Source organism: Macaca mulatta, chromosome 3, assembly GCF_049350105.2.
Source record: "Macaca mulatta isolate MMU2019108-1 chromosome 3, T2T-MMU8v2.0, whole genome shotgun sequence".
NCBI lineage: Eukaryota > Metazoa > Chordata > Mammalia > Primates > Cercopithecidae > Macaca > Macaca mulatta.
This window is the reverse complement of record NC_133408.1, coordinates 99,520,115-99,533,882: the sequence shown is the minus strand read 5'-3', so window position 1 is coordinate 99,533,882 and position 13,768 is coordinate 99,520,115. Positions and strand designations below refer to the sequence as shown.

General features: G+C 37.9%; 1 protein-coding gene across 2 annotated transcripts in view; it reads left to right on the top strand.

The window, feature by feature from the left end:
- The window catches only part of CREB5 (cAMP responsive element binding protein 5), a 416,204-nt gene extending 404,355 nt beyond the window's left edge, over positions 1 to 11,849 (top strand). For both annotated transcript variants that reach the window (XM_015133822.3, XM_015133823.3), the window contains 2 exons: positions 3,993 to 4,101; positions 5,041 to 11,849. In XM_015133822.3, the coding sequence (XP_014989308.2) occupies positions 3,993 to 4,101; positions 5,041 to 5,204 (273 nt within the window). In that variant the 3' untranslated portion in view covers positions 5,205 to 11,849. The remainder of the gene's footprint in view (positions 1 to 3,992; positions 4,102 to 5,040) is intronic.
- Positions 11,850 to 13,768: the final 1,919 nt, after the last annotated feature.

Sequence of the window (13,768 nt, the reverse complement as noted above, 5' to 3'; positions counted from 1 at the left end):
CCACATTTGATTTCTTTTATGCATTTTGAAACATTTGCTATCTGGTTGTTCTCTTCCAAAATGAATTCAAGGTGATTCCACTTATGTTCCCCTGAAAAGGGTTTTTACTTAAAATATAGTCTAGTATTTGTGCATTTCCTATACTAATCATTCTTTCACTATGGAATCTTTAAGATGATTATGCATGTGCTCACCACACAATTCATTCTTCTTTCTCCAAGATAGTGATTTTTGACCTTTCTTAAGCCAAAGACCCTTTATGAAATATAATGAAGGCTCCATAGATGCTGTCTCAGCAATATGGGCACATAAATGGACATACAAAATTTTGTTATAAAATGAAACTATAAATGTTGCTTTGGAATCTGCCTTACTAAGATTTGGAAGCATAAGAGGTGATAGAACTGGCTCCCTTATGAAAGATAAGACCAAAATTATAAGCATATTTGAGCATATTGAAAGTAGTTAAGTAATGAATAAAAGTCAAGATTGAATCTTTCATTAGATAATTGGGTAATTTGCTTTCTCAATAGAAGGTGACACAGAAATGCTTGTAGAATTAAAAAAAAATTCTTTCTGGAAGGAACTTAGAGAAGTAGTTCTCTACTTCTATACATGAAGTATAAAACCATCGTGTTTTATACTTGGTTGGCATGGCAGCTTGAGAACTCAAACCCTATTATTCTCAACTCTCAGGCGAGAGTTCCTTTTCCTATTGGATGCTGCCCCATGAATTTCTATGGCTTCTGTGGTTATTAGGCCTTTATTTAGTCCTTGCGGCATCGTAGTTACGTGTATATGGTATAAACAAGAAGCTGATTGCCCTTCTCTACTGACATTAATTGGTGTTCATTTTCCCACCATAACATGGCTAAATAACATAATTATTAACATGTTACATTAAGAAATATGTCCTGCCAGGCACAGTGGCTCATGCCTGTAACCCTAGCAGTTTGGGAGGCTGAGGCTGGAGAATCACTTGAGGCCAGGAGTTCAAGAGCAGCGTGGGCAAAATAACTAGACCCCATTTTTGCAAAACATTTTTTTAAATTAGGTGGGCATTGTGGCACATGTCTGTAGTCCCAGCTACTCAGAACACTGAGGTGGAAGGATTGCTTGAGCCCAGTAGGTAGAGGCTGCAGTGAACCATGATGGTGCCACTGTAGTCCAGCCTGGACGACAGATCAAGACCCTGTCTCTGTAAAAAGAAAAAAGAAAAAAAGAATATGTTCATATTCACATATATCTTTAAATGATGGTCAGCTGTCTCAATATTCTCAGGGTTCTGCATTTTTACAGACCCTCACAACACTCAGGCCTTTGGTCTCTGTACTTACAACATATTGCTTTATTAATAAAGTGTTTTGCTGTTCATAGACTAAATGCCACCAAAGTCATATACTTTGTATGGGGTTTTGGTGATAGGCCAGGGCACCACATGTGCTGACTGGTGCTCTTTTTATAGTAAAACAGCCTTATGAAAGCAAAAATTTATTGTGAAACTGTTTGGGGCATGCCAAATATCATAGGCAGTTAGCTCTTTGCTAACTGTAGAAACCCAGAGAATAGAATTCGGAGTGTTTTCTTAAGGAAGGGGCAATGAACACTTTGTGCCTGGGAGATTGAATGCTGCCAAGAAAGGGTTTCACTGCCCGGGACATAGTGGGGGAAGAAATGGAGACTAAGTTCAACCTCTCCAAGATGGCCGCAGGCGGGGGTGTTTTTTCTTCCAAAAGTATAAGAAAGCAAGAGAACCCAGTTTTGTTTTTAATACTTTTTGTTGTTGTTGTTTTCTAGGTAGAAAAGTGTGGATTCACTAGAAACTGGAATTTGATTCCATTTTCTAAGATCCATTGTCTACATTATCTGCAGCTGAGAGCTTCTACTCAGGGGGCAAGGTGTCTGGCAGTTTTGATTTCAGAAAAGTGTTATTTCTGTAGTTTAATGCAAATAATATGACATTCCTTCTGAAGTAAATATACATAAATACACACACACACACACACACACATAAACACATCTCTGTTTCCTTGTTTTGTTTTTGTTTGTTTTTGACAAGAGATTGCCTTCATATGATGGTCTAGAAGTGACTTTCTTTTATATGTGCTATTTTGAGCAGAGGGAGAACTGAGAAAAAGAAGGAAGGCCATCTGAATTTAGATAGGTGTAAAATCAAAGAGGAAGAAGGTAGTGTTTAAGGCTAAAATAAATTGTCCTGTAAGTTATCCCACTGACCCTGGAATTGACAGAGTCACTTTTGGTTTCCACAGAGCCCCTTATCAATCACATTCATTTGGAGTTGGGAGGTACAATTTGCCTTCTTGTATGTTCTGAGATGTAAGACCAATTTTCTTGTTTGATTAAGTGATTTATTCATCGTTAAGGCTAACTTCCCAAATAGTCATTTTTATTTTGTAAAAATAAAGTTTGGAAGAGAAAGGGAATGAGATGAGATTTGTAGATGAGATTTTTATTATTGTTATTGTTTTATTATTTTTTTATTATTTTGTTATTAATATTACTCAATATGTGGTTGCTTATAATGTATTTCACAAAGAAATTTAGAAATGGGAGATATTCCTTTAAAAAGATTTCAATTTTTTTTAGAGTAACTTCTGGAATCCCAAACATGCATTCCTAGGTGATAAATACATGGCTGAAAAGCCAAGTTCATATTGAAAGTGTAGGTACAACTTAATGACAGCAATGTTAATCGTGCTTTTCTGTGTGCATGCATTTTTTAAGTTTCCTACATGTGAAGTACAATGCCTGGCAGTCACAAATAAACCTTGACCAAAGAGAGGATATTACTGATCACAATTTTTAAATGGCTTATTCTAGACAGCACTACATTTACAGTTCACTTTTATCAAGTGGAAGCATCTCGGAGCCGCCATCTATTTTGTGTCTATATTTGTAGACAATGGATGCCAAGTTCATTATTCTACAAAGCTATGAGCATGCCTTTGTGAATTACTATTAATAGATAAAGTAGAGATCCGAGGCACTTACATGAGTAAATAAGAAGAAAACCCCACACCATCCACAATATCCTGATATTGAGGAGGGAAAGAGTATTTTATAGACCGAAATTGACCAAATAATCAATGCACTCAATCAAATTAATTCAATCATGTCCCAAAACTTCATTGCTTCTTGCCACCCTGAGCTGACATCATCCACCTGCAGCTGACCAACGTGTGCACTATGTGCTTCGATGCCTCCTGCTTAGTGGGCATCAGGCAAGTGGACGTGCTTTGCTCAACAGTAGCCCATGAACAGCAATTGAGTAGGAGATGGTGGGGGTAGCAGGGATTCATGGCTGAAGGTCAATTTATTTTCAGATATTCCTTTTAGATTGAGCAACACATACTTCTTTTGGAAAATCTGATGGTAGATGAGTCAGCTTACTCTGATTGCATTTCAGGTGGAAGCCACAAATCCTACCACATAATTCTGCCCAATGCATGCCTCATATTCACATTCTCAGTTGGATGTCAACCTGAGCTTGTGAAGGTTAAGATAGTTAAATGTATTAAGTGCTTAGTGTGTGCTGGGTATTGTTCTGTTTCCCATCTATTACCGTATTTAATCCTCACAGTAACACAAATAATGTTGTACTCTTCTTATCACCATCTTATAACGAGGTTGCTGGAGCTCAGTTGGGTTGTGTTATCTACCTAAGGTCATGCAGTCAGTGTGGAGTAAGGATTCTCACCTGGCTTCAGTTCTCATCACCTAAGGGTGTGGTCTAGCCTTTTAATAAGGTTCAGCTCTTGAGTTAAAACCTAATCTCTTCAGAAAGGCCCTGGTAAATATGAGGGCCAAATTAAAGGTAAGCTACAAACTTTCAGGCGAACCACAGTAAATAATGTTCTTGATGTCATTTAGACATAACAGAAGAGTTTGCCAGCTTTGTTGTTGAAAGTGCACAGGGCATTGGGTTTGTATCCTCTGGTCTTCTCAACATGGTTTTAATACATCTCTTTTAGAATGAAGTGTCTATGTTGAAAAATGAGGTGGCCCAGCTGAAACAGTTGTTGTTAACACATAAAGACTGCCCAATAACAGCCATGCAGAAAGAATCACAAGGATATCTAAGTAAGTCACCGACTTTTTCACTTTTCTTTAGTGTCCAATTTTTTTTTTGCCACTAAGTTTGCACTGAATTTGATTGAAAGAGCAAAAGTAAAGTGTAGATTATACTTCCAGGCAGATATACAAGAATTCTTGAGTGGCTTCCAGACTATTCTTCCAAGGGGATCCCTTTTTCCTGACCCCTGTGCAACACCATGCCCACCACCTCCTGATAATTTCTGGCTACTCCTTCCCTGGCATTTTGAAGTATTAAAAAAAATACCAAATTCCAATTTTGCAGCCAGTAAGAAAAGAGCCAGCTGAAGCCCAAGTACCAGTGGCCCAGCAGTCTCTTTCAGAAATCTGTGGGCTGGGACCCAGGCCTTGGGTGAATTACATCCAGTGCCTCCAGAAACACTGCATGTTACTCCCTAGGCTGAAAAGCTAGTGACTGACCTCAGTTTATCAATATGTAACATGATCCCTTCCTTCAGACCCCGGTTTCTGCATCTGGAATGCCAGTTGGTTAAATGATAGTTGAATAGGGATGGTGGGAGGAGCAGGGATTCATGGCTGAAGGTCAATTTATTTTCAAATAATTTTTTAGATTGAGCAACACAGATTCTCCCACCACATGTGAGTATTTTTCCACATTTGATATATGGATGGCTATTTAAAAGACAAGATGGGGAAGTTCACATGTCCATGACTTAAACACATCAAATCATTTTACTGATACAGAAAGCATGGCTTTGCTTGTAGATATAAACTGGAAAGGCATAGCATTGTGACAACAGTTGAAAATAAAGTTTTGAAATTAACTTTCAGAAGAAAATGTGCGAAACTTCTATTTCAAGTAAATATCCGGTACTATTTCTCTGAGAAGTCCACAAGTCCATACAAAAAAGACCTATATTGGTGTGTGTGTATGTGTGTGTGTTGTCTTTTTTTTTCTCTCTCTAGGTCCGGAGAGTAGCCCTCCTGCTAGTCCTGTCCCAGCTTGCTCCCAGCAACAAGTCATCCAGCATAATACCATCACTACTTCTTCATCAGTCAGCGAGGTGGTAGGAAGCTCCACCCTCAGCCAGCTCACCACTCACAGAACAGACCTGAATCCAATTCTTTAAAATGCACCATCAGACCTGGCCTCCAAGAAGAGCTGTAGCGTACCATGCGTCCTTTCTTTTAAGGGCATTTTTAGAATTAACTCAGACCTGGAAGACTCCTCAGTTCTTCAAAGACTGGCTTTCATTTTTATAGTTATTATGGAAATGTTGTCTTTTATACTTAGTTATATAAGAAAAAAGGGAGTTATGCAATTAATATCTATCAGCTTGGGAAACGCTTTGGTGCTTTTCTCCAATTTTCTGGTACCAGTTACTTGTTTATAAACTGAACCTTTTCTGTATATAGCCATGGTTTCATTCTTATCAGTCCAGCCCTTTGCCTGAAACACTGAATCTTGTTAAACCACAGCTTTTAGCCAAAATGAGGCATACCTAGATGTCAAGTAAGACAGATCCAAGGTAACTGGGTAGAAAATCTTTTGACATCTTAACTCATGTTGAGTTTGTGCTGTGGTGTCACCAGAATCCCAGATAAACACACAGCCTTTCCCATAACTTTTTGTTTCTTACTATAAAATATTATAAGATTCATTGATGTCCAAATAACACCACCGAGCGTCTCTTCACTTCTCCTTCTCCTCTTGGTCCACTTGCTAATGCCCAGTTTTCTTCTCCATTTCCACTTTTTCTTGGGCTCCCTGTTTACTCTTCATTTTGACTTCCTTCTGTTTTATTTTTTTTCCCTTTAGCATTGCATGTGAAGAAGAAAATAATGTTTAAAGGAAAAAAAAAAAAGCAAACCTCCAAAACGTGGACCTAACCATTGCTTCACTTACACGTCACCCACAGCTGGAGTTCATTCAACTCTTGCTTTTCACAAAATAGTAACCAGGAGATGTTTAATGTGCCTGATTTAATGTTTTTAATAATCAGAGCAAATGAAAGGTGGTTTAGCTATAAGTGAAGCACGGTTGAATACCAGCTGGGGAGACACTAGGGAAGGGAGCTTTGTAAGCCTTGATTGTGAAAGTCCAAATTTTGATGTGGGGCTATAACATGACACCCTTGGATTGCAACTGGTTTTATATGACCTGTCTATAACATTGAAAATTCATGTACTATATAATAATTCAGAAGGGCTCTATTCACTACACGGATTACATTGTTCAATCATCAGCTGCTAATAGCCTAAGATTTATTATTTTTTTTTCTTAAGCCTATGGAACCGGCTTTGCTGTTCTGGGGGGTGAAAATAGACTAACTACTGGAGAAACAAAGAGAGAAAGAAAACCCAGTGTTTCCATAGGGGCACTTTTAGCCTTCCCACGACAGTTCAGCACTCTTTGACTGCTGAAGGAACCCCATGGATGAGGCGCAGGCTACTTCACTCTTTTTTTTCTTTTTTTTGAGACAGAGTCTCACCTATTGCCCAGGCTGAAGTGCAGTGGTGCACTTCACAGATCACTGCAGATCACAGATCACAGAACACTGCAGCATCAACCCCCGAGTTCAAGTGATCCTTCCACCTCCGCCTCCCGGGTAGCTGGGACCACAGGTTCACACAACCATGCCTGGCTACTTTATTTTTACTTTTATTTTAAAATAAAAGATAAGGTCTCTCTTACGTTGCCCAGGCTAGTCTCAAAAGATCCTACTTCTTCGTCCCAATGTGTTGGGATTGTAGGCGTGAGCCACTGCACCCAGCCTACTTCCCTCTTCTGAATTATTCTGATTTATTTTCAACAACTTTTGTGAACTTGCGCATGATACAAAGCAGATAGTCCCTGAACCACAGTCGTGCCTCCTTGAAACAAGCCATTCTACTGTGCTAATGTTTTAATATCGCATCTCACAAATAACAGGGGTGAATGTTTCTCTCCAGCAATCTAGGCAGGTGCTGGTGTTTCATCTCCATTTGAATGCTTGACATCTTAACGTGTGTGTGTGTGTGTGTGTGTATGTGTGTGTGTGTTCATGGGTTTTAAAAGAACAGTATTTTACAAAAGGTGTAGCTTTTATAAGAGTTCAGAAAAGGGAAGGATGTGTTTTTTTCTCTCACTATAGTATAAGAATCTATTTTGGAGAAAAAAAGAAAATATGAGGGTCTCGAAGCATGATTTTTATATAACTAGTTTCAGTTTTATCTAATAACTTACTTTTTAAATCAATATTTATCAACAATCTTTCCATGTATGCAGTACTTTCAAAAGATGGTTTTGAGTGTCCAGTGAAACTTATGACTTGGGTATATGGTTGAAGAATCAAAACAAAAGCAAAAAAAAAAAAAAAAAAAAAAAAAACCAAAAAAAGAAAAGAGAAAAAAAGAAAAAATGCAAATGAAATAATTTTCTATTATATTTTAGACAAACATATCATTTTCAAGTATTTTAAATACTGAATTCATAGTTGTTGTTTTTTAAATTCCAACAGTAACAGCTGAATGGTTTAATCTGACTGGCTTCCTAAGAAATGTTTAAGACTCAGCTTTAAAAAGAAGTTAACATTCATATCTCTGTTTTGAAATCAAAAATAATATTTCAAAATTCTTTCCTAGGACTGACTATCTGTCTCCCCTCCCCCACAAAAGGAAAAAGAGTGCATTAAAATGTTTAGTTGGGTTTTTTAATTTTTAATTTTTATTTTATGTTTTGCTTTGTTTTAAGTAAAATTTTTTCTTTACTGCATGCATAGCACTTAATAAAATGGATTTTTAAAAAATCCACTAGTGATATCAGAATGTCCAGGGAGTGACTGTCGTTACAATGATGGTTTAGTTTACTTCTGTTCCACCTTTTGATTGAAATATTTAGTTGTTAGGCTGAAAGCCTCTGCGGTTAAGAACTTGCCTGAGTTGTCTTCGTTCAGCAACTTGACAGTTTGACTGATGTGCATTATATACAGCTCAATTATGTCTGTTTTTTATGCTAAGTAGGAAAACCAACCACACACATTAGCAAACCGGCCTCAACATATAATTAGAATAAACTGTCTTCTTGTTCTACTCAGGGCCTTTAGGTGTGTTCATTCATGGTATGGAAATACAGTAAATGAAAGATTCCAACTAGTTGTCAGTGCTTCTTGAAAATTCCAAACAGAAAGATACATTGGTCAGATCCAACACATGGCTTATCAATATTAAGTCTTTTACCTAAAGGCCCATCAGTCACCAGACAACAGAATAATCAATCTGCCTGAAAAATCCCTCCTCCTTGTCTTACACTTTTTGCCTATTTGGGAGAATATCTTTGTACTCCATTCTCCTCCCTCAACCAGTTATTGGGTCACCCATCCATGTGTTCATTAATCAATTATCATGGCCTTCAGAGCACCTGTCCTAAGGAGGGAAAATCCTGCCACACTGCCTCTCCCCATTCATGTGTGGTTTTCTTGATCAGCGAGATATGTCTCTGAAGTCACTGCCAGCCTCCCTGGGAATGTCTATAGTACCTCCCCTGCCTTATGTGATGGGAGTTAACAACTCAGATAAGTACACCTGAGAGCATTTCTACCAGGTAAACTCTCACCTAAATGGAGGTGTCCACATCTTAATTGTTTCTCCTTGACATATTTCTCAATCCACGATGCCAGGAGAAGTAGAGCGAAAATCCCAGCCATGGATGAATGTACTGATTTGAAAGCCAAGTGTTAAGTTGGATGTTTTCCCGTCACACTACTACTCAGCCCTCTCCTGCTCCCACATCAATGGATGCAAGTCACAATCTTAACACAGCCTGTGGGAGACAAGCAGTTTGTGTGCTCTCACAGTATATATTATAGTAATTAGGGTGACTTAGAGCAAATACTCTTCAGATCCTATGTAGTCAGTGAAACAGGGAGAGTGTATTCTGATAGAGGGATGTCGATGGTGAATGTTCTGGTGGTTGTTGCCTGTTAAGTAAACTTTAGTGTGTAAGTCGAGTTTGTCATTAAAATCATAAACCAGCTACGGTAACAGACAAGCCTTTGGCTGGGGAGTTTTAAGCCTCAGTAACTGCTATAAAACTAGCCATCCAGTTAGGATAGAATGTGTTTCTTTCTGGTTAAAAAAAGAAAAAACCATCTAAGAAAATATATATGTATGTATGTGTGTATACAGTGGAATTCAAGGACCAAAGCAAAATTTGAACAGGAATCTATTAATTTAGAATTTTATAAGATATTTATTAATAAATGTTATTTTTAAACATTCCATTTGAACAGTATTCTGTAGGATCTACTTGTTTTTAAAGTGTTAGTCCATAATAAACTACTATAGTTGTGTGTATTTTCATTTTTCAGGGTTTCAAATGGCTATTCTCCATCATTTGGTGGAAATGTTTGCTTAGATCTCTGTGCATAGACATTTCAAGGATTTTTATTGCTCTGTGAGTTATTTTTTAATCAACACTCTGAACAGTTTTATTAAAACATTTATTTCTTTTTTCATTTTTAAAGTAAGCTCTTTCATTTAGGAAGCAGAGTTCAGCTAAAGGGAATCAGTAACTATAACTGGAACAGCTTTCTTTTAGAAGTGTAAAAACAACTTCATCTCTGCCTCTCTCCACCCCACCCCAATTTCCTAGAAAGCCTTGCACTATTCAGCTCCCTTAGTGCTTTTTGTCCCTTCCCGAACAATATGCAGTAGCTTTAAGCCATTCAAGCTCCATTATGCAGTATATCTGAGAAGGGAAAGGAAACAACCCATTTAAATTTGAATAAAACCGTGCCTATGCGAACAGCAATTTAGAATCTCTTTTCTGCTTTTAAAATAATTTATATTTTAAAATTGCACTTTAGCTTTTTGATCCCTTTGTATTTCTCTTACTCTCTTTCTAACCTCTTCTCTGTCCTCAAACTTGCCTTTGCTCTCCTTTACAATGCCCCCTACCCCTCCTCCAAGGCTCTGAGCGGCATCATTTAAAATACTTTACAGATATTTGCACCAGGTACATTTATGTGCATCCATTGGTAGCACAGCTGAGACCTGTGTCTCACATCAGCCTAGGTGAAGCATACTACAAGAATGCCCAAGGAGAAGAGCCAGTACACTATATGGTTTATACTCTTTATCCCTTTATTCATAGCATGTTTTTAAAAAAATGTTATATTATGCAACAGATGTGAGGCAGCAGCTAAGCTATACTTAAGAATTTTCTCTCATCTTCCAAACCAAAGTGTCCTGAATAAGCCAGGAGACTTATTCTTTTGTGCACCCTGGTGCACATCTGACTGTTGTCCTAGCCATAGACTCTCTGAGGCCACTGAAAGAACAGTGGCCCTATCGATTTCATTCCTAGGTCTCAAAAATACAATGTTGCCTTGTAACATAATTAGGGACAGCACCTCTAATTCACAATTATAATCTAAGGTAGGATAAGACGACACAGCAGCAATAAACTTACAAGTAAAATTCAATACCAAAACAAACACAAAGAAATTTAAAAAACAAAAAACCTAGCTTGTCATGTTGTGAAAATGAAAAAGTGTATGTCCATTCAAAATATTTTACTATTTCTTGTGGAGTTTTTCAGTGCTGTAATGCTTGTAGCCAAATTGCTTAAAGAGTGTTTATATATTTTTTTCCTTATAAATTGTCTATTTTAAAAAAAAAAAAAACTATTTAACCACAGCTGAAGTGGGGGGTAAGGCCAAATTGCCAACATTTGTTAAAAGATTAATAATCTTAAGTGGCACTCTGATACCTTTCCAACTTGTCATCAGAAAGGAATCAATAATTACCAACTGTTGTATTTAGACCAACTTACAATATCTAGCTCATTAGAAGCCAGGATCTAGAAAGCTCCTTCTAAGCCATTTAAGATATTCTTACATTGAGCTTCATATTATAGAACTTTATAGGATTGGATTTTTTACAATAGAATAATTTAGCCTCAGGACTGAGAATGTGGAAGCTGAATAAATTAGCTTTAAATACATCATTAAAATCTTATGCACAATAAGCTCATTAGATTCTAGTTTTCTCCTTTAGAATACCAATGCCACAGACACTGCAGGAGATAATGAAAGGTATCAGTTGTGCTGAATGGAGTGGGTTTAAGAGAAAGGACCCTTCCCAACCAGCAGCCAGTAAAAAATACAACCTACTCACTTTTTTCCCTTCTAAGTTCTGCTAAATCACATCTGCCTCATAGAGAAAGGAATGTTGCCTTTGAGAACTGTCTTGGAGAAAAGATAAGCTTGAAATGTTCTCTCTAAAGAGGACATAGGGTTTGGGATCCTCTGAAAAGGCCCAGAAAAATAGCTCAGTTCTAACACAATGTTCTAGGACAATTGGAATATAAATATTGTCCAAAAATATAATTAAAAAAGTTTAGCACTGTGTAAAGTAAGTGTTAACAGAGGAAGTCCCAAAAAGGTGCTGTCACTTTAAGTTCTGGACTTGGGGTTGTTTGTATTTGTAAACAGCAAAGCATTTGTGTTTGTTTGTCTATTTGTAAAGCAACCACCTTCCTTATTGGAAGGAGAAAAAAAGGGGTACATACATGTAAATACTTGCTGCAGCATTTAATATGTTTAATTTTGTGTTAAGCTTTTTGTTGCATCGTGAACACATTTATTGTTACCAATGGACAATGAGTTCATTAAGACTGTTCAACTAGGTCAGATTTTTACATCTCTTTCTAGCAAGAAGAGACAAGATTTTGTGCATTTGTACAAATGTTAATATCACTGCAATTCCAATATAATAAAGCACTCAAATGCAAATAATATATGTCACCTTTGTATGATGAAATTTGGGATTGGGGGTAATGACATGTATTCCTCACATACTCTTGTCAGAGGCATGTGAATCAGAGCAACTCCATCTTGAATAGGAGCTGGGTAAAATAAGGCTGAGACCTACTGGGCTGCATTCCCAGATGATTAAGGCATTCTAACTCAGTGGATGACATAGGAAGTTGGCACAAGATACAGGTCATAAAGACCTTTCTGATAAAATGGTTTGCAGTAATGAAGCCAGCTAAATCCCACCAAAACCAAGATGGCGACAAGAGTGACCTCAGGTCATCCTCACTGCGACACTCCCATCAGCACCATGACAGTTTACAAATGCCATGGCAATGTCAGGAAGTTACCCTATTATGGTCTAAAAAGGGGAGGCATGAATAATCTACCCCTTATTTAGCATATCATCAAGAAATCATCATAAAAATTCCTCTGTCTATGGAGTAGCCATTCTTTCATTCCTTTACTTTCTTAATAAACTTGCTTTTGCTTTATGGATTTGCCCTGAATTCTTTCTTGCACGAGCTCAAGAACCCACTCTTGGGGTCTGGACCCGGACCCCTTTCCGATAACAGTCTCATTCATGACTTATAAACCAAGGCTTACCCTTTCAGGGTAACCATTATTTATGGACAAAAGGAGATCAGATTTTCTCCTTCCCAAACCAGCACTACATTCCCACTGCCTCTTCCATCCAACTTCCCAACTGAGGCCACTAATCCAACACATTCACAGTGGGTTGGCCATACAACTTAATTTCACTTTAAGTGAGTTTGGAATTAGCAGATTTTAACAGTCAAGAAATAAAAGCAGCCTAAGGTCATGTTCCAGCCATGTCTAGGAACCAAGAATCACGTGCTGGCTTCTCAGACAATCAAATCCTGGGGTTCTTTCTTTGATCTCCAGAGGAATCCTAAGGGTAGTTTTAGTCCTTTTACGCATTCTTTTAGATATTACCCTTCCTTTCTTCCTCCTCTTGCTTTTATTCCTTTCTCTTTTTTTAGTCATTCTCCTTTTCCTCTTACACTCGATATCTGATCCATCAGCAAGATCAGAATCCAACCATCATGTAGCACCAATCTTACAGCTACGCCCTGACCAAGCCATCAACATCTCTCACCTGGATTATTACAATAATCTTTTAACTGGCAACCAGAGGGAGCCTTTGAAAATGGATGTCAGACCACGTCCCCTCACTGCTCAAAACTCTGCAAGGACTCCTCACCTCATTCAAATCAGGTAAAAGCAAAAATTCTCCCACCACCTACTTTAAGTTCTGTAACCCACCCCCACCTCATTTATTGCCTGAACTCATCTCCTATCACTTCTCTTCCCTCTCCCCCTCGCCAGCTTCACTGATGTCTTTGCAGTTCCACAAACCTCAGAAGCACCATCCACCTGAGAGCCTTTTCACAACCTGTGAAGAATATTCTTCACCCCAATATCAGCATAGCTCACTACCTTTAGCGTCTTCCTATCAGTAAAGCCTTTTCTTAGCTTCCTATACAAAATTGTATCACTTGTCTACCTTGCCCAGACTATCTTTTCTATAGTATTTAGCACCACCTACCATAATTTATATTTACTTGTTTTTGTTGCCACCACAAGAGCAAAGGTATTTTCTATTTTGTTTAAATTTGTGCCTAAGATCTAGAACAGTGGACACACAATGGGCACACAACAAACATTTCTGGAATAGATGACCTGTCCTTTTCTATCTTCCTCCTATTCTCAGAACATTCCAACCCTTCCACCTGTTCCTGCAGCCAAAGCAGCTGTATTTTTTTTTTTTTTTTTTTTTTTTTTAGATTGAGTCTCACTCTGTTGCCCAGGCTGGAGTGCAGTGGCATGATCTTGGCTCACCACATCCTCCACCTCCTGGGTTCAAGCAATTCTCC